Below are 25,697 nucleotides of genomic sequence, written 5' to 3' on the forward strand. Positions count from 1 at the left end.
CGGATAATCCGAATGGTAACAAAAGAGCCTAGAAAGACTTCTAAAGAGATTCAAGGTGAACTTCATGCTCAAGGAACATCAGTGTCAGATCGCACCATCCGTCGTTGTTTGAGCCAAAGTGGACTACATGGGAGACGACCAAGGAGGACACCATTGTTGAAAACGAATCATAAAAAAGCAAGACTGGAATATGCCAAACTACATGTTGACAAGCCACAAAGCTTCTGGGAGAATGTCCTGTGGACAGATGAGACAAAAATCGAAGTTTTTGCCAAGGCACATCAGCTGTATGTTCACAGACGAAAAAATGAAGCATATCAAGAAAAGAACACTGTCCCTACTGTGAAACATGGAGGAGGCTCTGTTATGTTCTGGGGCTGCTTTGCTGCGTCTGGCACAGGGTGTCTTGAATCTGTGCAGGGTACAATGAAATCTCAAGACTATCAAGGAATTCTAGAGAGAAATGTACTAGCCAGTGTCAGAAAGCTTGGTCTCAGTCGCAGGTCATGGGTCTTGCAACAGGACAATGACCCAAAACACACCGCTAAAAACACCCAAGAATGGCTAAGAGGAAAAAATTGGACTATTCTAAAGTGGCCTTCTATGAGCCCTGACCTCAATCCTATTGAGCATCTTTGGAAGGAGCTGAAACATGCAGTCTGGAAAAGGCACCCTTCAAACCGGACACAACTGGAGCAGTTTGCTCATGAGGAGTGGGCCAAAATACCTGCTGAGAGGTGCAGATGTCTCATTGACAGTTACAGGAAGCGTTTGATTGCAGTGATTGCCTCAAAAGGTTGCGCAACAAAATATTAAGTTAGGGGTACCATCATTTTTGTCCATGCCTGTTTCATGAGTTTATTTTTTTACATAATTCTGTTGAAGCATGGTTGAAAAACAATGTCTGACTTTCATTGGTTAACATTTATAGAATTTTAATTTATTATTACTTTTGTCAGATTAAAGTTATTTCTGTGACCATTGTGACTTTTTCTTTCATTGACCAAAGGGTACCAACAATTTTGTCCACGTCTGTATACATACACACTTGCAGGACATTTACATATGTGACAAAATGGACAGAAGGATTCATATCTACTGACAGAAAGACCCTACAGGTACAGGATCACTGATCAAGAACTGCTAATAATAGGAATATGCTGGGATAATATGCTGTATTATCCCAAAAAAACACTTTCTATTTGCATATGAATGTTATAAGGGAGGTCCCCGCTGCAGACACCCTTCTAAGAGCCAGAACAACTTTCCTCTGGCGGATCCAGTCAGGCTATGTATTACGTGGTCGACCATTTAAAATATGTTGGGCAGCGTCAGCATTCCCAGGCAGCAATAGCTCGAGTTTTACATGTATAAAAGAAAAACTTAAAGTGGACCCACCAACTCTCCAGATAAATAACTGTATTCCCCATGATATAATAATTCTGAAGCATCTTTTCTTAGAACTCTGTGGCGTTCCTCTATTATTCCTAAAATAAATGTATGAATAAACTGACAACTGGATGATACTAGGTTGGGGTGTGTTAAGGACTTTGTCCTGTCAGTCCTGATAGTATCAGACTGTGTAGGAGATTATTATTATTTAAAGGGAACCTGTCATCAACGTTATGCTAATCTCACTGAGGGCAGCATAAAATAGTGACAGAAATGCTGATCTCAGCGGAGTGTCACTCATGAGCTAAAAGTAAGAGGTTGCCGAGAACCAGCATCATAATTATTACAGCCCAGGCCTTGAAGAGAGTCAAATCTATCTGAGAAGAGTCCTGGTTATTATAATCTCCTGCTCTCTCGCCCATCTGCTGATGATTGGCAGTTCTCTCCTAGAGAGAAAGGGAGAAAACTAGGTAGAAGACTGTCAGCCATCAGCAGGTGGGCATGAGAGCAGGAATTCTTGAATAACCAGGACTCTTCTCCGGTGGCCGTGACTCTTTTCCAGGCCCAGTCTGCAATGATTGTGATGTTGGTTCTCGGCAACCTCTTACTTTTAGCTCATGAATGACACACCGCTGACATCAGTGCGTCTGTCACTATTTTATGCTGCCCTCAGTGAGATTAGCATAACGTTGATGACAGGTTCCCTTTAAATAATAATAATCTCCTACACAGTCTGATACTATCAGGACTGACAGGACAAAGTCTTTAACACACCCCAACCAACTATCAACTCACCTGTCTCTACTTTATTCTGCCGTTAGTATGGGCAGCATAAAGCTGATGACAGGTTCCCTTTAAAGCCCTATTAATTCCATGGCGCTGTACATCCAGCTGGGGTTACACAGAAATAAAAAACACAGTAAACAAGAAACTATTAACTGACTGGTACAGAGGGGTAGATGCACCCCTTTGACAAGGAGAAAGGCTGCCCAATTGTTACTTCATACATACACTTCCTGGTCTAATAAGAGAGGTACAGCACAAACCACAGTTTGCTCCAGAATTGTTATTTCATGGGGAATCTAAGTATTTACTAAAGCAGACATGTGAAGAGAAGTGACAAGTCTTCTTTAATGGATGTCTTTGTCTCACCTTGACAATTTCTTAAAGGAGACGTATAGGACCAGAAAAACATGGCTGCTTTCTTCCAAAAACGGCATCACACCTGTCTACAGGATGGGTGATATTGCAACTCAGTCCGGCTCACATCAATGGAGAAAAGCAGAAATACCAGACCCAGCTCATGGACGGGTGCAGTGCTGTTTCTGGAAGAAGGCAGCCATGTTTTGCTAATCCTGGACAACTCCTCTGAGGCCTCGTTCACATTTCCGTGTCAGTGTTACTTCTGTGAAAAAAGTGTACGCATTTCATCCGTGAAGGATCCGTGGTTCGTCCATGTGTCCGTCTTCAGCACGCGTCAGTAAAATACGGAGATGTAAACGAGGCCTAAGGCTACTTTTAGATTTACGCTTTGACACTTCCTTTCTTCTGCTCAGTTATAGGAGCAGAAGAACGAAAATAATGGGAATGCCGGATTCGTGAACAGAGCCTATGGACCCATGCAGGACTTTTGTCTCCGCTACAAAAACCTTCTGAATGGAAACCTAACGGATCCCATTATAGTCAATGGGGTCTGAAGGCTCAGTTCACCTCAGTTCCGAAGTGCCGAATCCAGCATTTCCATAACGAAGCAGAAGAACGGAAAAGCAAAAGCGCAGATGTGAAAGCAACCTAGGGCGCTTCTGTTTTTGCGACGATTATAGTATGTGGAAGGTGAGGGCATACACACAATCCAGGCAGCCGATGAGGCTGATAGGGGGCAGCAGGAGAGAGGGGGTCCGTCCCAGTTTTGAGAACCTGTTGCCTTGGCAGTTGCTGCGATGTTCGCAATTAAGAAAGTGCACAGCATACTAAAGTCACGGAAATGGAGAAGGATGGGGGCACCAGGACCTCCTGTCATGGGTGGTTAAAAGGGTGGTGGGGTGAAGTTCAAACTCAACAGTGGTAGACGATTATCAAAAGGAATGAAGAGCGGGGATTTACTGTATCTGTAGGTAAAGTGACGATTGGTAAAACTAGTCTAATACAATCTTAGACATTGGTGGGATATCACTAGGATATGCCGCCAATGTCAAATAGGTAGGGATCCCAAATGTGGGACATGCTCCTATCTCAGAATGGGTCCCTGACAGTGAAGGAGAGATTAGCACATTTGTGTGGGGCACTCTACATTCGCTTCTATGGGAGATTCAAAAAAAGCTGATTGAGTGCACTTGGCTATTTTCAGAAGTCCCCCAGAAATGATTGGAGAGCGCAAAGGCGGCCACCACTCCATTCACTTCTATGGGGCTGCCACTGGCTTGGCTATCCGTTCACTTCTGGGGTCAAGTTCTGGCTATAGGTGCTGGTCCCAGATGTGGGGTCTGCACCTATCTGACATTGGTGGCATGTCCTGCTGATATGCCACCACTGTCTCAGATGAGGCAACCTTTTCAATGATCCTGTAGCTGTAAACGGAAAGAGAGAGACAGCCCTATATGAGAGAAAACACCCAAAGACTGTAAGACATGCAGTAAGAATTACCAGCAAGATCTGGGTCTAGGTTAGTGGATTCATCACCACCTCCACCACACACAAGAGTGCACTCAGTACTGTCCTCATTAGTAAGTGCTTTGTTAAAATCATCCTCATCTGCAGAAATATGAAGATCCAAGGTTAGTACAATTTTATTTTTAGTAAAGACACAAGAAGGTAGAATAAGAAAATAGATACTAAAGAGAAGTAAGAAAGAAGAAAGTTTCCTTCACCAGTTTATTCTAATGTACTTTACCTATAAACTCAGACTCGGTACAATAGTCAATGTTTCTTTGAATATCTCATTTAGGGAGATAAAGCAAAATTCATATGAAAGCAGTAAATTTACTGAAAAAAAAAAGTGCTGTAGATGCCAAAGGGGGCGATCTCATAAAGAGAACCTGACCACAAATGAAATGCAATCTGTGCATGTCGGGTCCCCGGCGGGACTACTGTCCCACACTCATATGATCTTATGAGTGCAGGACAGTAGCACAACAGGTGGCCCGACGTGCACAGCATCATTGTAATCTATGATGCTGTGTGCTTACGTGCGCAAAATCAATGCCGCTCCGGGACATATGGCTCGCTCACGGACCGTATGTCTCAGACAGCATACGGTCGTGTGCAAGGGCCCTAAGGCAGAAGTCAGGGGTTTGAAAATACTTTAAACAGAAGACACCCAAAGCTAATGTCTGTGATCGGCGATTAATGCCCATCACAGGCATTTAAGCCCCTCAGATGCTGTGGTCAATTGTGACCATGGCATTTGAGGCAGCTTATCTTGGTAGTGCCTGAATGGCTTCCCCGTGAGGAGATCGGGGAATCGTTCCCATGAAGGACTGCAAGTGGCAGGGCTCCATAGGAAAATAGTGAATCTCCCATACACTGCAATTCATTGCAGAGTAAGAGAAGGAATCTGAAGATTGCATATTCAAGTGTCCTAAGGGGACAAAAAAAATAATAATGTAAATATCAAAAAATATTCCCCCACCATAATAAAAATGGAACAAATGAAGATCATAGGCATTGCCGTGTCCCAAATTGTCCATACTATTAAGATATACGTATTTATCCCATACAATGAATGCTGTAACGAGAAAAAAAATCTAAATTGCCGATTCGCCATTTTTTTGGTCACTTCCCCTCAAAAAATTATATACACTCCAAAATAATATAATTAAAAATTACTGATCGCCCTGCAAAAAATTAGCACTCCGTAGATCTAAATGCAAAAAAAAAAGTTGCATGGGTCAATGCAAAGAAAAAAAAAAAATTCCCAAAGTTTTTTGATTATTAAAACACAAGAAAACCTATATAAATGTGGTTCTGCTGTAATTGTACTGACCCAGAGAATAAAGGGCACAGGTCAGTTTTACCACATAGTGATAGCTGTAAAAATGAAATCCATAAAACTGTGGCAGAAATACGTTTCTTTTTCCCCCAGCTCCATCCCATTTGGATTTTTTTTCCAGCTTCCCACTACATCATATGCAATATTAAATAGTGCAATTAGAAAGTACAACTTTTCCCTCAAAGAACAAACCACATATGGCTATGTGAACGGAAAAATAAAAAAAGTTATGGGTCCGGGAAAGCCAGGAGTAGAAAAACAAAAATGGAAAATGACCCGGTCCTGAAAGGGTTAAATACATAAAGCATTCATTTTACTGAATCTTTTCCCATAAAACTATATACTATCTATCACTCTGCTCAGCTCCTCCTGCTCTATAACACGCTGCCTGCACATTGCGCTGCATTTTGTGGTGACAGGTTCTCTTTAAGGCAAATGGATGTCATTTTGTCTCCAGATACAAGAAGGCAAAATGTAAGCAGCTCATGTATAGTAAAATGTTATGCACAGGAATAGGCATTGAGACATTAACAAGAGAAATTAATTAAAAAAAAATATATATGTAAAAATGCGAAAACCATTACTTCTATACTGATATAGCTTGAGGTTATATAGGTCCAAAGCCTGACGCTGTTCTACCCAGAAATTCTGATGACAAGAACTGTAGATATTTTTTAGGTGTAAGAATGGTCACCCAGAACTTGTGGACTCCAGTTACCATCGACATTAATGTCACACATTTCCACTATTCAAGTCAGACTAAATGTAGATACTGAGGTTAATGGTGATTTGGAGAAACACAAGGTCTCAATGACACTGAGGTAAAAAAGATAAGTATTTTTTAAATTTAAGCTGCCAATTTGGGCATAAAAAAGGTGGTGTTCTAGCCCCTCTATTTTAAAGCCTTGAAAAAGGTTCAGATATATGGGGCCAAAACATTGCCTTTCTATGCACAAGATTGGCTTGAATAAAGAACACTTTCTTTTATGTGGATGTTGTCGCCTATGAATGATGTTTTGTTTGAGACAACAATGGAACATCCTTAAGAAAACTTGGAGTGGGTTCTGGCCTAATAATATTTGGAAGGTCTTTATAAATGTAAAAGTAAAAGTATATCTAAAGAAAAAGTCGTGAAAAAAAATCTTCAAGAAGAGATTGCATATATGTAAAGTATCCAATGTTGCCTATGGTATGAGTTGGGTTGGTTTAGGACCATGTTAATACATCAACTCTTAAAGGGGTTCTCCGGGAATTAAGAAAATAAAAATACTTAAATATTTCTTTAGTATAAATATATTCGCAAATACATTTCATTAGCTATAATAATTTATTTTGGCTATGGAGCAATCATTAGGAGAAATAAAATGGCCGCTGTCCTATTAGTACAAACAAAACCTGTCCTAATCACACAGCAGGACAAGTTACTTTACAACACTGAGGTAAAGAACTCATCTCATCTCTGCTCTACTTGTCAGGGATTATGATCCTGAATACAGATGATAAGATCTTCAGATGAATCTCTGTAGGAATGGAGTTCATGAGGAGACATGAAGTACAGAGAGGACTGACATGACAGTCTGTGGTAATGGAGACTGCATACAAGTGCTGCTGCTTATTATCTACACCCCCATTATCCTCTATGTGCTTCATGTCCCGTAATGAACTCCATTCCTACAGAGATTTATCTGAAGATCATATTAAACTGTATTCAGGATCATAATCCCTAAAAAATAAGAGAGGAAGATGGCACAGCAATTTAACTTGTCCTCCTGTGTAATTAGGACAGGTTTCGTGTGGACTATTTCTCCTAATGATTGCTCCCCGGACAAAACGAGCCATTCTAACTAATGAAAGGTATTTGGTAATACATTTATAATGACGTAATATTTAAGTATTTTTATTTTCTTAATTCCCATAGAACCCTGTTAAGTCCACGGCACACAAGCTAAATTAATTCCTCAATTGTTTTTTATGCAGACCCTTTCTACTAGAGCGTCTTCATCGCTGGACTTTTTAATTTATTTATTTTTTTACAGTTTTTTTTGTAGAATGAAAAAGTGTAGAGTGCTTGCTTGGCCTACAGCCCTTTCTAGGACTGGTGCTTTCCTGATGTCACCTTAGCATGATGCTAGTAACATACATATTAACATAGTTTGCAAGGCTGAAAAAAGACATCTGTCCATCCAATTCAGCCTCTCATCTGGCAAAGTTAAAGGGGTTTTCTGAGACTTACTGGTGACCTATCTTCTGGATACATCAGTATCTGATCGGTGGGGATCTGTAACCTGGGACCCTCGTCATTCAGCTAATTAAGAAGGCACTAGCGCCGTGGCAGTCTCTCAGCTCCCCAGGCACAGTGCCGTCCATTTGATATCGGATGCGCTTGGTATCACAGCTCAGCCCCATTCACTTCATTGGGGCTGAGTTGCGCCTGGGCCATGTGACCGATGAACGTGATGTCACATGGCCTAGGCACAGCTGTGAGAAGGATGCGGTGCTACTGCAAGCACTGGTACCTTCTCAAACAGCTCATCGGCGGAGATCCTGGGTGTTGGACCCTTACCGATCAGATACTAATGATCTACCCAGGAGATAGATCAGTATAAAAGTCTTGGAAAAACCCTTTAATCCAGAGAAAGGCAAAAAAACATTAAGAAGCCAATATTCCTCATTTTATGTTAATAAAATTCAGACGCTCAAGTCTTAGGGTCCATTCACACGTCCGTTGTTTGTTTCCTGATCTGTTCCGTTTTTTGCTGAACAGATCTGGACCAGATCTGGACCCATTCATTTTCAATGGGTCCTGAAAAAAAATCTGACATTGTGCTGTCCGTTTTTTTTCAGGACCCATTGAAAATGAATGGGTCCAGATCTGGTCCAGATCTGTTCAGCAAAAAAAACGGTACAGATCAGGAAACAAACAACGGACGTGTGAAGGACCCTTTAACCACCAAAAGTTCGGCTTAGAAATAGACATAGTAAAACCAACGCTCCAGATCCACAGCCGAGATTAAATTATCAGGTACAGATAACTGGCGGCACCTGACTAAAAGAAACAAGGCAGTATTCAGTTTTTCAAAATGGCTCCTCAAAGCGAAGCTTCACCAGAAAATGGTATCCAGACTCTCCACAATGTAAATATATCTAAAATATCTATATCTCTCCACCTCCCCCATACATACACACAATTAATTTACTCTTTCCCTTATCCAGGGAAGAATCACACAGAGACGTAGGAGATGTATAAATGAGAGACACATAATCCTTTCGCTCACCTCCAGATGTCTTTGCTCTTTCTTTCAACTTTTCTGCAGATGCCTCATTGTAACTGGGAAGTTCTGACATCTTCACTCCAGATCGAGCTTCTGCTATGAGCTGACGTGCTCGCTCTCTCAGCTGCCGGCGTCTCTCTTCATCTTGCTGCTGGAAAATATTGAACAGTTTTGCCAGCTTAGTAATTGACAAAAATGCAATTTTCATTCTCGTTCTGATGGGGCTGATAGCAAATAGCCTACCCTGCTATGTATGTTCCCTATGCTCCATGTGCTATTTCCTGTGCCAGAAAAGACAACACATCCAAACCTCCTTAGCTGTCAAAGGCCCCCGATGGGTAAAACGGTAGATACACACAAGATGGTGTCCTGAAGTATACATTCTCTACAGTGGTGTGATGCACTACTGGGACTATTTTCTTCATTTTCTTAATTACACACAGGTTATTCAAGGTTGATAAACATACGATGGACATCTGGTACTGGGTACTGCTCAATAACCCAGCTACTGTAGATCTGCACCTTCTTACACACTTAGCGGGAGAAGTCAGTTTTGCAGGAGTCTGCACTGCTGTAATTTGCACCAAATGCCACACGCTGTTTGATGAATTTAGTGCATCTTCAAGTATAACACGTCTGTCTTCTACCAGGAAATGTTGTATATTGCTAGGATGGAAGCAGGACCGGTGCAAGGAACACAAGCGAATCTACATTTTGGCGCCCCCCCCCCCTCCCCATCATTTCTTGACCCCCACCATCATTTCACATTTCTGCCCCTCATGATTCATGTCCATTTCTTGCCCCCCCCCCCATGTGCTATCCTCTCCCCCTGCCCCCTTATTTTTAAAAAAAAACTAAAAACTTTTATACTTACCTCCATGTCAGCGATGCGATGCAGGCCTCTTCCTGTGTTCCCACCAGCCTCTAGTGTTGAAGATTTGGTGCTCGTGTTCTTATTTAGCCTGTCTTTCAGAAAAGTTTATGATGGGATTTGAACCCATGATCTTCTGTATCAGAGGCAAAGCACTTACCCACACAGCTATGAGAGCTGTATAGCCAGTTACTTAAAAAATAAAAAATAATATATATATATATATATATATATATTTGACTTCTACTGTAGATAACTTTGATACCTAGTGTACAACCATACACATGACAGTTGCCCCAACACACCCAGCTCTGCTACATCCATACACAGTGTGCTGGGGAAGCTGTCATGTGTATGTACACTAGGTATCAAAGTTATCTACATTATTTTTTTTTTTTAAGTAACTGGCAATACAGCTCTCATAGCTGTGTGGAGAAACTTTTCTGAAAGACATGCTAAATGAGATTTAAATACACCAAGGTCTCGTAGCTCAGAGTGTGTGTTGCTGCGGCTTCTGTCAGCTGCGTGCCACTCTGTGACTGAGACAGTGAGGGCGGGGTCCGGCCGGGCTGCTCGGCACACAGGCTCAGCGAGGTAAATGTAAGTTAGCAAGTTAATTGTTTTCCGCCCCCCCTTCTCTGTGCCCTCAAGCAGCCGCTTGGGCTGCCTTATGATAGAGACGGGTCTGGATGGAAGAGATTTCTTCAGTGTATGACGAGTCCGCCAAAAGTCTCAAGATTTAGTCGAAATGGGTCGCTTTCCAGGAATCCCTGGACTTTCACTCCTTACTTATTGTTTAAGTGCAGGGGTTTATCATGGGCAGATTTTAGCCCTAGAGAGATCCCTCGGCTGAGAATGATATTACTTCCTCAATTCGCCCCCCCTCTTTTTTTCTCTTTCTTTCTTTTCTCCCCTTCGCTCTTTTCTTCTCTCTCTTGCTCTTTCTTCTTCTTCTCCATTTCTGTTTTCCCTATCCATCTTCCTTCTTTTAATTTATCTAGTAATGTATATATTTTGCTGCATATGTTGGTGACTATGAACAGTGGATCATTCCTACTGTACGTCCTATGTAATACACACCTGCATTTGTAGGCCTGATTTTCTAATACCTCTTGTGAGGATTACATTTTGTATGATGATATAATGTTTAAAATGTTCAATAAAAAGTGTTTAAACATAACAATTCTGTCTTCAGATGTTACTCCATTTTCTATGTCACCCCTATAACTCAAGCAAGACTGTGGGGGAGATTTATCAAGACTGGCGTTCCCATATGTCTTGATCCCTTGTGTCCTGGAGTAAGATGCACCTAATTTATTAAGAGTGAGAAGGCTTTTAATAAATTAGGCACATCTCTGCCGCTCCATGCGCCAGGGGATGGCGTAGACTTGAGGTATGACAAGTTATACTAAATCCAATGGGCCATGATAGACTCCACCTCTTCTGCCTAAGCCGCACCACTTTTTTAACCATTTTAGAAAAGTGTCGAGGAGCTCAAAAAGTCACAAATTATGGTGCAAATATGGCATTTGCCACATTGTTTAACTTTTTTTGCGCCACAATAAAAGGTGTAAAAAATAAATTCCCCCCCGTGACTTTTTAAAACATGTCAGTTGAGAAATCTGGCTTAACTGAGCCCGGCAGGAGAACCATGCCAATTTTTCAATCCACTTTTCAAAACTGGAGTAAATGGTATAAAAAGGTAAAATGTGGCAAACATTTGCATAAATAAACCCAAACAGTGGCAAACCCCTATTTTCAGTGGCGTAACTACCGGGGAAGCAGGGGAAGCAGCTGCTTCGGGGCCCGGGCTGCCAAGGGGGCCCGGCGCCCCAAGCAGCGTGTGTGACAGTTTATTTTCAAGTTAGATAAATATCGTGTTCAGGGCCCCTTCACAGCCGCTAGAGTGATCTAATTTTACTGTCTGCTAAAAGTCTCCTGGTCTGGGATTCGAACCCACAACCTCCAATCTATAAGTGAATCAGTGGCAAAGCATTTACCCTCACAGCCATAAAGGCTGCATTACAACTGACTGTAAAAAAAAAAAAATACATCTATACACATGACAGCTGCACAAACACACCTAGCACTGCTATATCTGTATATGACAGCTGTCCCTGCACATTCAGCTCTGCTACATCTCTATATATGAACAGCTGCCATGTGTATAGATGTACACTTAGCCAGCTATAACAGTAGAAGTCTCATATTTTTTCACTCAGCCTCAAGGCAGCTCTTATGGTCTAGTGGATAGCTGCTCTGCCTCTGAAGCAGAAGGTCCTGGGTTCGAATCCCAGCAGACTCTTTTCTGAAATACAAGCACTGACTCCATATAAGGGCATACAGGGCGGGACAGAATACAAGGCGGGACACAGGAAGAGGCTGCATCGCATCGCTGACATGGAGGTAAGTAGAAGTGTTTATTATTTTTTTTTTAATACCCGACTGTTACTGCCATGGGGGAGCGGAAGGCACCTGATACTGGCACATGGGGGGAGGGGGGTTGGCACCTGATACTGGCACCTGGGGGGGGGGGGGTTGGCACCTGATACTGGCACATGGGAGTGGGGTTGGCACCTGATACTGGCATGGGGGGGGGGAGGGAGAGAGGCACCTGATACTGGCATTGGGGGGGGGGGGGAGGGAGAGAGGCACTTGATACTGGCACTTTTTTTGTGGTGGTGGTGGTGGGGGGGAGATGGCACTATGATACTGGGACATAGGGGGGGGGGGGGGAGGCACCTGATACTGGCACCTGGAGGGGAGAGGGGGGGTTGGCACTTGATACTGGCACATGGGGGGGGGGGGCACCTGATACTGGCACATAGGGAGGGGGGAGGGAGAGAGGCACTTGATATTGGCACTTTTTAGTGGGGGGGGGGGGGAGATGGCACTATGATACTGGGACATGGGGAGGAGAGAGGCACTTGATACTGGCACATGGGGGGTGGGAAGGAGAGAGGCACTTGATACTGGCACATGGGGGGAGATGGCACTATGATACTGGGACATGTGGGGGGGGGAGGCACTTGATACTGGCACATGATAGGGGCACTTACTGGCACATTATTGGGGGGCATTATGGGGGGACACTAGGCCGGCAGCCTATCAGAGGCCGGACACTGAGCGGCATCTACTGGGGCACTATATATGGGGCATTTTATACTGGTACATTTTGGGGGGGGGGCACTAGCAGGAAGGGGGGAGAGGAGCACTATGGGGGAAGTTACTGGGGGCACTATATAGGGGTATTTTATACTGGCACATTTTTTGGGGCACTATGGGGACATTAGCTCAACTGGGGGCATTACAAGGGGGTATTTTTTGCACTGTCACATTATAAGGAGAATTATTACTACTGGGGGGGGGGGGGGGCATTATGGTGGGTTTTATTACTGCCCCATGGTATGACCCCCTAGTAGCGGCACCAGCCTCTCCCTGCTCTGCTATCCCTCTGCCCCTTCTCCAAATCCTTATTATAAAATCTTTCTCATTAGGATAAAACACAACATCAGCTCCGCCGAGCCCCCGGACAAAGTGTGGAAGTGGTGTCCGAGATCCCCAAGGACCAAGCCATGTAACTGTAAGTGTTCATGTGGAGTATGTTTATGTTATACACATATAGCCTACACTGTGCCACACAATATACAGTATACCGCTACACTGTGCCACACAATATACAGTATACCTCTACACTGTGCCCCCCAATATACAGTATACCTCTACACTGTGCCCCACAATATACAGTATACCTCTATACTGTGCCTCACAATGTACAGTATACCGCTACACTGTGCCCCACAATATACAGTATACCGCTACACTGTGCCACACAATATACAGTATACCTCTACACTGTGCCTCACAATATACCTCAACACTGTGCCACACAATATACAGTATACCGCTACACTGTGCCTCACAATATACCTCTACACTGTGCCACACAATATACAGTATACCGCTACACTGTGCCTCACAATATACCTCTACACTGTGCCACACAATATACAGTATACCTCTATACTGTGCCACACAATATACAGTATACCGCTACACTGTGCCACACAATATACAGTATACCTCTATACTGTGCCACACAATATACAGTATACCGCTACACTGTGCCACACAATATACAGTATACCGCTACACTGTGCCACACAATATATAGTATACCTCTACACTGTGCCACACAATATACAGTATACCGCTACACTGTGCCAAAGGAGTGGGGTTTACACAGGAGGAGGGAGGTGCGAAGCGCGCTGAGGGGGGCCCTTACAAATATTTGCTGTGGGGCCCAGTCACTTCTAGTTACGCCCCTGCCTATTTTGCTAATTTTTGAAGCCAAAATTTTGGAGTGTATGGGTTCCTAAATTCTCCCCTTAGTACTTTGCTGTTAGGTCTCCATTACTTTCTTATGGCAACAATAGTGTAGCATGCTATAACAAAATACAGATGACTGACTAAAAGCTCAGTGGGGGGTTAAAAACAAAAACTGACCTTAACGGGTCATGACTGATCTACCGAATGGATCATTACAGATTTTGTGAAAGAAAAATAATTCATATTACTATTGTTCTTTACTCTGTCTGTATGCAGTATAACGTTTCCTTGTGGCTGCTCCCATACAGTATAACATCTCCTCGTGGCTGCCCCCATACAGTATAACATCTCCTCGTGGCTGCCCCCATACAGTATAACATCTCCTCGTGGCTGCCCCCATACAGTATAATGTCTCCTTGTGGCTGCCCCCATACAGTTTAATGTCTCCTTGTGGCCCCCATAAAGTATAACGTGTCCTTGTGGCTGCCCCATACAGTATAACGTCTCCTCGTGGCTGACCCCATACAGTATAACGTCTCCTCGTGGCTGACCCCATACAGTATAACGTCTCCTTGTGGCTGCCCCCATACAGTAGAACGTCTCCTTGTGGCTGCCCCCATACAGTATAACGTCTCCTTGTGGCTGCCCCCATACAGTATAACGTCTCCTCGTGGCTGACCCTATACAGTAGAACGTCTCCTTGTGGCCCGCCCCTATACAGTAGAACGTCTCCTCGTGGCTGCCCCCATACAGTATAACGTCTCCTTGTGGCTGCCCCCATACAGTATAACGTCTTCTTGTGGCTGCCCCCATACAGTATAACGTCTCCTTGTGGCTGCCCCCATACAGTATAACGTCTTCTTGTGGCTGCCCCCATACAGTATAACGTCTTCTTGTGGCTGCCCCCCATACAGTATAACGTCTCCTTGTGGCTGCCCCCATACAGTATAACGTCTCCTTGTGGCTGCCCCCATACAGTATAACATCTCCTTGTGGCTGCCCCCATACAGTATAACGTCTCCTTGTGGCTGCCCCCATACAGTATAACGTCTCCTTGAGGCTGCCCCCATACAGTATAACGTCTCCTTGAGGCTGCCCCCATACAGTATAACGTCTCCTTGAGGCTGCCCCCATACAGTTGTGGCCCCCATACAGTATAATGTCTCCTTGTGGCCCCCCTAGAGTATAATGTCTCCTTGTGGCCAAGTGTTTTTTTTTTTTCTTTTAAATGGGTATTTATCGCGATATATATCGTTATCACGATAAATTTCTTAATCGTTATCGTGGGAATATTTTTGATATCGCCCAACCCTAGGCAGGGCTAGCGGTACCTTAGTGCAGCACAACATACTGCCCCAGCAGAACCAAATACCACAGTGCAGCAATAAATAATGTTATTCGTGTCGCAGTTTTCCACTGTATCATTGCGCTGAGGATGCTGATTAGGGCTGCAGCTAACGATTATTTGAATAATCGATTAGTTGCCGATTAATTTCTACGATTAATCGATTAATCGGGAAAAACGACAAAATTACAAAACAGAGAGGTTTATATGATCTTACTTGAAAAATGATGTTCAAAGGCCATATTAAAACAAATTGTGGACGACACTATTATGGGGGCTCTGTGGACGACACTATTATGGGGGCTCTGTGGACGACACTATTATGGGGGCTCTGTGGACGACACTATTATGGGGGATCTGTGGACGACACTATTATGGGGGCTCTGTGGACGACACTATTATGGGGGCTCTGTGGACGACACTATTATGGGGGCTCTGTGGACGACACTATTATGGGGGCTCTGTGGACGACACTATTATGGGGGCTCTGTGGACGACACTATTATGGGGGGGCTCTGTGGACGACACTATTATGGGGGGGATCTGTGGACGACACTATTATGGGGGGGATCTGTGGACGACACTATTATGGGGGGGATCTGTGGACGACACTATTATGGGGGATCTGTGGACGACACTATTATGGGGGATCTGTGGACGACACTATTATGGGGGGATCTGTGGACGACACTATTATGGGGGGATCTGTGGACGACACTATTATGGGGGGGATCTGTGGACGACACTTATGGGGGGGATCTGTGGACGACACTTATGGGGGGATCTGTGGACGACACTTATGGGGGGATCTGTGGACGACACTTATGGGGGGATCTGTGGACGACACTTATGGGGGATCTGTGGACGACACTTATGGGGGATCTGTGGACGACACTTATGGGGGATCTGTGGACGGCACAGTTATGGAGAGGGGGATCTGTGGGTGGCGCTGTTATGGAGAGGGGGATCTGTGGGTGGCGCTGTTATGGAGAGGGGGATATGTGCACTGTTATGGGCATAACAGTGCACAGATCCCTTTCCTCATAACAGTGCACAGATCCCCCTCCCCATAGCAGTGCCATAGACAGATCCTCCCCCCTCCCCATAGCAGTGCTATACACAGACCCCCCCTCCCCATAGCAGTGCCATAGACAGATCCTCCCCCCTCCCCATAATAGCCCCGGACCCGATGCTTATAAGTCAGATTAATCACTGCATCTTTATTTTACCTTTTTACAATGACGCTCCTGTAACAGCCAGGCAGAGCGGACGGCGGCGCAACGTCACTCACGTGACGCACCTGCTCCGCCCACCTCATGAATGAAGGAGGAGGAGCAGGCGTGTCACGTGAGTGAGTGACGTTACGCCGCCGTCCGCTCTGCCTGGCTGTTACAGGAGCGTCATTGTAAAAAGGTAAAATAAAGATGCAGCGACCGCCCTGCCCGCATAGCAACGAATCGGCGATTATTCGATAACTGGATTCGTCGACAACGAATCCAGTTATCGAATATAATCGATTACATCGATTAATCGTTGCAGCCCTAATGCTGATACAGTTGAATTAAAGAGGGTACCTGTGGATGCTGGCCAGGGGTATAAGTACCTGATGATCCTAGCAGTAATTACTGTTTAGAGCACGGGTGTCAAACACAAGGCCCGCGGGCCGAATCCGGCCCGCCAGACCTCGTCATGTGGCCCGCGTAGTCGCCACCGGCCTTCACCTTTTATTATCACTACTACAAGCGCTCGCCGAGAGGAGGGAGGAGGCAGGCTGGGAGGACGGGCGCTGGCAGTGTGAGTCATACGTCACGCGCCGCCCACTTTATGAATGAAGCAGGCGGCGTGGGCGCATGATGTATGACTCACGCTTCCAGCGCCTGTCCTCCTGGCCTGCCTCCTCCCTCCTCTCGGCGAGCGCTTGTAGTTGTAAGTACAATTATACAGTGAGCGGGGTCCGTGTAGTAGAATAGTCACTGCACGGGCCCCGCTGTCATTATAAAAGCAGATGCCGACTCATTCACTACTACAGGGACACTTATGGAGGGGATCTGTGGATGACACATAGCATAAGATGCTATATATGTGTCATCCACAGATCCCCCCATAACTGTCATCCACAGATCCCCCATAAGCGTCACCCACAGATCCCCCATAAGCGTCACCCACAGATCCCCCATAAGCGTCACCCACAGATCCCCCATAAGCGTCACCCACAGATCCCCCATAACAGTGCGTCACCCACAGATCCCCCATAACAGTGCGTCACCCACAGATCCCCCATAACAGTGCGTCACCCACAGATCCCCCATAACAGTGCGTCACCCACAGATCCCCCATAACAGTGCGTCACCCACAGATCCCCCATAACAGTGCGTCACCCACAGATCCCCCATAACAGTGCGTCACCCACAGATCCCCCATAACAGTGCGTCACCCACAGATCCCCCATAACAGTGCGTCACCCACAGATCCCCCATAACAGTGTGTCACCCACAGGTCCCTCATAACAGTGCGTCACCCACAGATCCCCCATAACAGTGCGTCACCCACAGATCCCCCATAACAGTGCCATCCACAGATCCCCCATAACAGTGCGTCACCCACAGATCCCCCATAACAGTGCGTCACCCACAGATCCCCCATAACAGTGCGTCACCCACAGATCCCCCATAACAGTGCGTCACCCACAGATCCCCCATAACAGTGCGTCACCCACAGATCCCCCATAACAGTGCGTCACCCACAGATCCCCCATAACAGTGCCACCCACAGATCCCCATAACAGTGCCACCCACAGATCCCCCATAACAGTGCGTCACCCACAGATCCCCCATAACAGTGCGTCACCCACAGATCCCCCATAACAGTGCGCCATCCACAGAACCCCCTTAACAGTGCGTCACCCACAGATCCCCCATAACAGTGCGTCACCCACAGATCCCCCATAACAGTGCGTCACCCACAGATCCCCCATAACAGTGCGTCACCCACAGATCCCCCATAACAGTGTGTCACCCACAGGTCCCTCATAACAGTGTGTCATCCACAGTACCCCCATAACAGTGCGTCACCCACAGATCCCCCATAACAGTGCCATCCACAGATCCCCCATAACAGTGCCACCCACAGACCACAATTAGTTTAAAACCCACAAAAAGCACACCTTTTGGTTCAAAATATTTTTTTTCTTATTTTCCTCCTCAAAAACCTAGGTGCATCTTATGGGCCGGTGCGTCTTATAAGGGCGAAAAATACAGTAACCCTTACAGTTCTGGAATATGTTGGATGACACTGACAGCATTATGTCAGTGCTATCCAACACATTCCAGAACTGTAAGGGTTACATAGCATCATAAATCAGTATAATGCTATGTGACCCCAGTCAGCGCTTGCAGGTCAAGCTTTCAGAGCTAGTTATTACTTACATTATTACAAAAAACTGTAATAATTGAATGCAGTGACAATAATTTATGATAATAAAGAGTGGACACATAGTCCTACAGATACAACCGGCCCTTTGAGGGTGACCAAACTGCTGATGCGGCCCCCGATGAATTTGAGTTTGACACCCCTGGTTTAGAGCATCAGATCATTATGTGCCCAGCCAGCGGCTGTGAGGGGGGCTTGGGCGGCCCCCTAGGCATCGACCCACTGGGAAATTTCCTGTAGGTTCTATGGCCAGTCCGCCCGTTTGCCCCATTGGGAAGATAAGTCGCTGCCAGAGGGTATGGCAATAACTTTTCTATGGTGGCGTCGGGAGGAAAGGCTGTTGGCCGAACAACCCAACATCTATCTCAAGTGTATGGCCATCTTAAGTTGGATTGTGACAACTAGCTTAAGCTGGCTGCTGGTCGAACACTCAGTCAGCTGAGAGTTATCTTTCCCAAACCTCCGAAACACGTGCAGGCTCAGTTCAGCAGAGCATTCATGGGTTCTCTATGGGTACAAAGCTGCTGGCAGACTGCCTTAAGAACAAACGACCCATACATGTTGAAATCCAAATGCCTGGAAGATGTTAGGGAAGAAAAGGGAGGCCACCATACACATTAGATGGTCAACCGGTCTAGCCGAAATCTGCAGGTTCCACCGATATAACTCTCGCGTTATAGTGTGAAGGGGGAAGCAGCTGAACGGCTGCGGGGCTGAGTCTATTACGTCCAGCAGTAATTGGGAGGTGCGGTCACTTTATGGAAACCTCACATTACATGACAACAGATGCCCATCAAAAATTCCTGTCTTCCTTCAGCAATTTACAGGCAGAGAAACCTGAAATATCCCACACCCGTAAGTGCCTGCCATTTAAGCTAAAAACCCATTAATAAACAAGCACAAGATACTAATTAGGTACATTGCTGACATTTCCATGCAAATTGTTTGTTTGTAGCTATTTACCAGCCATTGTTCTTGGCACAATAGAAAAAAATGCAAATGAATGAATCAAAATGCAACCCTAATGGGACTCTCTGTTTATAACCATTAGCCCAGAGGTGTGCAGTAATTCAATCCTCAAGCAGCAAGATTTAGCCTCATTAACAGCCAGCATGGGAAGGTTACAACTCATAAAACCCTACAGTAAACAAAGTGTATGGACACAGCACAATATCTTGAGCCTGATTGACAGGATTCGGGTTCCCTATCAGATTGCCTCGATTTACTTCTCCGCTAACACAGACTCAATTTTGCACAGGCCCCTGTGAGCGGTCTTACATTTGCATTATTTGCTTTCACACACCTCAATTTCCCCGAAGACAGAGAATTAAAGGGAAAAATGTTATTTGTTGAGGAGACACATTAAGAATAAAGGATCGAAAGCTTTTGTCCCTGCTTTCATATTCAGAGAGCACATAACAATACATAGGACTAAACTCCGAAATGAAAGCCAAGAGACATCTACTGATTTCTGCCCGTTTGATCATATTCATTGACATGGATGCAAGACATGGTAGATGGTGGTGGACATTGTCCAAAACAGATACGTGGTGCACAATGTGTCTAAAACACAAACAGCGTGTAGTTTGGCAATGCTGTCCCACAAGGGGTAAGATACGGTCTCTCCTTAGAGAGACCAGCCCTGTACGGAGACTTACTGGAAGTGCTCCATGGTATGAAGACTTATTGGCAAGGCTACTTTCACACTCGCGTTTTGTGCGGATCCGTCATGGACAATACACCGTCTGCATCCGTTCAGAACTGTATTACCTGTAACATAGCCAAGACGCATCCGTCTTGAACACCATTGAAAGTCAATGGAGGACGGATCCGTTTTCTATTGTGCCCGATTGTGTCAGTAAAAACGGATCCGTCCCCATTGACTTACATTGTGTGTCAGGTTGGATCGGTTTGGCTCAGTGTCATCAGACGGACACCAAAACGCTGCAAGCAGAGTTTTGGTGTCCGCCTCCAAAGCGGAATGGAGACGGAACTGATGCAAACTGATGCATTCTAAGCAGATCCTTTTCCATTCAGAATGCATTAGGATGCAAACTGATCCGGTTTGGACCGCTGGTGAGAGCCCTGAATGGATCTCACAAACGGAAAGCCAAAACGTAAGTGTGAAAGTAGCCTAATCCTCCATGGGAAAAGATTATTTAAAGAGGTATCTCCCAAGAAAGACAACCATCTCACTAGCGCCACCTTGTGGAAACGGCTCGCTTTGATTCAAAATTTGACGTTTTAATAATATCCATCTACCTCTTTGTATATTGTTCTCCCATGGATCACTGCCAGATTATCCAACCCCTATAATGACCTCCCCAAATTCCCAGGTCCCTCTTACTGGTCATACTTTCCCCGCTCCCCGGCACCTGCCTCGCTTCTGATGCCCACACGGCCGACGCTGCATTTCCCCATTGCGCGGATCAAAACATCCAGCAACGGTTGGGGGCTCAGCCAATAGCAGGCCGTAATGGGAACAAGTAACACACAGCCTACTAGGTTTCCTATGCAGCTGAACACAGTAAAGTATACTGACTGGTATACAGTACATGAATAATAATACATTCGGTGAAGTCATTGACAAGTTATAGCACAGTGTCACAAATTACCGTAAAGTCATAGTTCATAGAATAAACACTGGTATCGTATCCCCTCAGGTGACAGAGTGGAACCTCTGCAACCCTTATAGAGAGGACCCTGCCTGAAAGGTTATAATTAAAGGGGTTACACCATGATTAATGTAAAAAAAGGAATATCAGACATCATATAGTACATGATAATCTCTTTCGAACAAAGCTAGAACTAGCCCTGTACCTCACATGGATTCAGAGATCTCCAAATTCTCTATTCCAATTGCTCTGCTACATAATCTTAAAATGGTACTTTCACTTTAGCAAGAGGCGTTTATTAGGTAGACAAAGTTAATACAAGGCACTTACTAATGTATTGTGATTGTCCATGTTGCTTCCTTTGCTGGCTAGACTAATTTTTACATCACATTATACACTACTCATTTCCATGGTTACGACCACCCTTCAATCCAGCAGCGGTGGTCGTGCTTGCACACTATAGAAAAAAGCACTGGCCTCCTACGCGACCATGGGAGCACATAGGTCAGTACTTTTTCCTATAGCATGCAAGCACGGCCCTATACAGAATCCCAGAGAATGTGCCAGACCAGACAGCTGGTAGAAAGTGCGGCTTCAATCTGGACTCGTAGTCATGTGAACGTTGAGGATGATGGTGTTCCCTGCAAGTACAGTTGATAGGCGAGGACTATAGAAGGTGTGTCCAGGATGATGGGCTAACTTTTAGGACAAGCGTTGTATGGTTTGTGAAGATGTAACTTTCATTTTTTTAAAGTTGAGCCAATGAAGAAGAACCTTATATCTTCCCTCAGGTCTGAAATGTAGAGGTCGTGTACAAGTATGCAGGAGAGGTTACAGCCGATGGTGCAGCCACAGCATCTTTCAGAGATCCACTCTCCCATAAGTCTCTTTTAATCAAAAGTGGGCTAATCCTAGTACAAAAGGAAAGGCAAACATCCCCAAACATTACTTCATAGACATTCTATCCCAACTTCGGAGTAAAAAAACAAAAAACTGCCGATCTCCCAATGGTAGCGTGAAGGCATCATTAGCAACAACATGTGACTACAAATTCAAAATGTAAACATTTCTTCTTTTTTTTTAAAACGTCATGCCCTATTTTTAAATCTAAATTACATGTCCAGCTAAAAGCCCAATGCACATGACCACAGCCGTTTTGCAGTCCACGAATCGCATATTTGCAAAATTTGGATACGGTCTGTGTGCAGTCTGCATTCTATTTGTGGACCCATTGTTTTCGATGGGTCCATATTTTGCGGAACATACAGATGTGGAAAGCACACAGATGGCTTTCCGCATTCTTATGTTCGTTCTGCGAAATGATAGAATGTGTCCCATACCTGTTCACAAAATGCGGACCGCAGACCCACTGAAGTCAATGGGTGCGCAAAAAATGCAGATGCAACATGGATGGACCGCATCTGTATTGTGCAGATCTGCGGAATGCCAAATGGATACGGTCGTGTGCATGGGGCCTGAAAAAGGAGACATAAGATATTTTAAAAAAAAGAAAACTTTGTCAATTTTGGATTTGTATTCACGTTGTTGCTAATGATGCTTTACGCTAACATGCGCTCTGCATTTGGCGAAAAAGTGTAGGGCATATTCTAAGATTCTGCCTAACAGACATAATGATGCGGAAAGCATACAGATCATCCATGTGCTTTCCGCATTGGTATGTCCATTCCGCAAAAAGACTATGGGTGGGAAGGGGGGTAATTAATTAAGACCAGCGTTTTAGATGGTGGCCTTAATACCCCTTTGCGCTGGCTGCACCTAGGTTAAGAAGAAAAAACTTTGTGGCACTCTGTTGTTGATACGCTACTGGAAGTCGGGTTCCCACCCCGTTTCGTCAAGAAGAATATTAACTCCAGTTTGTGCAGTGTAATAGATTACATTTAATTAGAAATGTGGCATATCATATACGTGACGTTTCGGCCGCAATCCGGCCTTCATCAGACTGGTGCCGCTGGACAGACTGCTCGGATAGCGGCCGTTATATGGAAATCGCAGAAGACACCTGCTTTGTGAGTAAAGTTACGCGCAACTTAACTCTTCTGCGATTTCCATATAACGGCCCGCTATCCGAGCAGTCTGTCCAGCGGCACCAGTCTGATGAAGGCCGGATTGTGGCCGAAACTTCACGTATATATGAGATGCCGCATCTATTACACCGCACAAACTGGAGTTAATATTCTTCTGGCAGGTTAAGACAGGCGCCGGCCTCTATTTAACTTTAGCGTATCCAACGCCGATCTAAATCTACGCCAGCTTCCTTGCTGTAGTAGATTTAGACCATTTTGTACACATAAAACAGGCGTAGAAAATGATAAATGAGATGAGCCCTTCCCCGTCACTCCCCCTTTTTTTTTTACACCTGACGTGAGTGGTGAAAAGTCTCAGATTGCGGGGGCAATTAACCTTTGCACAGCAATCTGCGCCAGATACACGGCAAAAATTGGTGTATATCTGATAATAAATGACCCCGTGTCCGAAAAATGAGAACCACAGACCCATTGAAAATAAAATGCAGACAGGACACGGACCGCATCTGTATTTTGCGAATCGACGGACCGCATCGTATTTTGCGACGGATACGGTTGTATTCATGAGGCCTTGAGCTGAACATGTTATTTAAATTTTAAAACTTTCATCTTCCTTCGCTGCTCCTATCTGAAAACCCATCTTGTCCAGAGAACAGGTCTTGTACTCCAAGCTCCTCACACACTGTACAAGCGCAGACATCAGAGAGAACCGCGTTAGAACCATAATGTATATAGACTGTAATTACGTCCCACATGGGCCTCATTTTCTGCCATTAACATTCAGAGGAATACTTTCATACAATTATTTTAAAAACTACCAAATCTACCAGATGACTGAACAGCTGCGGAAAAAAACCTCATCCATTCAAAGGACAAACTCTTGAAGATTAAGTAATGCTGTTTTCCTTGTTTCCTCCCCAGAAATAAAAATGTATTGGAATGCAATTTTTATATTTCACAGTTCACCGAGGGCTCAGCAAGCTTTCTTTCCTCTGCTTCAATGGTGCTCCTTTTAATTTTACCCTCCTTAGTCCTAGTAATTAAAAGTGATCAGCAGTGGCTTCCCAAAGGATTTAAGACAAGTGACCCCCCCCCCCTCCTAGAATTGTGCTTTTCAGGGGAAAAAAGAGCAGAAAGAGGATTCAGAGTTTCATTTCACAGGGACAAGAATATGATGGATTTCCAATCCCCAACTTTATCCAATTGTTCCTTGAACAGCCTTTATATCTTAAGAAAGCTATAAAAATGGACACCAGTGGGGGGTGCTTTTGTACTTCCCGCTAATGCCGCTGAGTGACAACTTTGGTATGGATCTTGAAAGCTAAATCTTAATATCATGCTCAATGTGCATCTGTGTAAACACACAGGACACCAGCTATATCCACGTCTGCAGAGAACAACAAAAGATGACACATTACATACTACAATTAACAAAAAGAAAGAACAAAAACAAAATTCTAGACTTGTTTCTTCTCCTTAACATTACCCAAATATAAAACCGTTGCAAAACGCATTTTTGACAAAATACTGATTTCCTTAAAATAAAATTCAAATGAATTACTTTTGAATTATTAAAAGAACAACCCCACAAATAGGTTTTAAGGAAATTAATTTAAACAGAAGGAAAACAGCAATTTTAATAGTATGAATGTCTTTTTTTTTATTTATTTTTTACCTCGAGCTGAAACGGTTTTCCTAAACAGGAAGTGTCAGTTTACAATTTGGGTCAGATTAAAAAATCTTACATTATTTGTTAGAAAAAAATACAAATTTATTTTCAGTGAATTGAACCTAGAACACGTCGACCTGCTCATATATAGTGATATAAAGATTAAATGAAATAAATTGCATAAACATATTTTTTTTTTTGTATTGCTAAGACAATATCAAGGGTCTTTCTAACATTACACACAAAGAATTATTATCTGGATGTTAACCACATTTGGTAACTGGACATATACAATTTTCTCGCTGCGTAGTGGATATTCTTATTCCCCCCCCCCCCCCCCCCCCAGATTTTATGAGATTCGGTAAAAGTTCAATGCTTAATGGTAAATAAAAACATGCATTAGATTTAGTATTGAGTTAATATACTTTTGTAAAACAATATTGTGTTTTATGATTTAAAATACCTTTAAAAATAAAAAGCACTGAAGTTAATATCTTTACATTTTTCTAAAACGCAATCATACTGACATCTGAAAAAATAAAAATAAAAAATTGCCTAAAAAGTGAATGTGGAGAAACAATATAAGGAGTCCTGTTATATGACAGAAAAAATAAAAAAAATTGGGTAAAGGGACGTTAAGCTCAAGAAATAAGTTAAATAATTAATATATATATTTTAAGTAACAAAAGTTCCAAGCAGTTAGATGACTTATTATTTATTTGAAAATCAAGAAATAGATATG

The 25,697-nt window shown here is 44.1% G+C and overlaps 1 protein-coding gene across 4 annotated transcripts in view; it reads right to left on the bottom strand.

Moving 5' to 3' along the window:
- The window catches only part of EHBP1 (EH domain binding protein 1), a 357,318-nt gene that overhangs the window by 100,833 nt on the left and 230,788 nt on the right, over window positions 1-25,697 (bottom strand). For 2 of the 4 annotated variants that reach the window (XM_044288819.1, XM_044288818.1), the window contains exon 15: window positions 8,656-8,803. In XM_044288819.1, coding sequence (XP_044144754.1) covers window positions 8,656-8,803 — 148 coding nt within the window. Of the gene's footprint in view, window positions 1-4,039; window positions 4,144-8,655; window positions 8,804-25,697 lie in introns of all 4 variants that reach the window. The other 2 variants (XM_044288821.1, XM_044288820.1) reach the window with 2 other exon arrangements.

This window comes from Bufo gargarizans, chromosome 4, assembly GCF_014858855.1.
Source record: "Bufo gargarizans isolate SCDJY-AF-19 chromosome 4, ASM1485885v1, whole genome shotgun sequence".
Taxonomy (NCBI): Eukaryota; Metazoa; Chordata; class Amphibia; order Anura; family Bufonidae; genus Bufo; species Bufo gargarizans.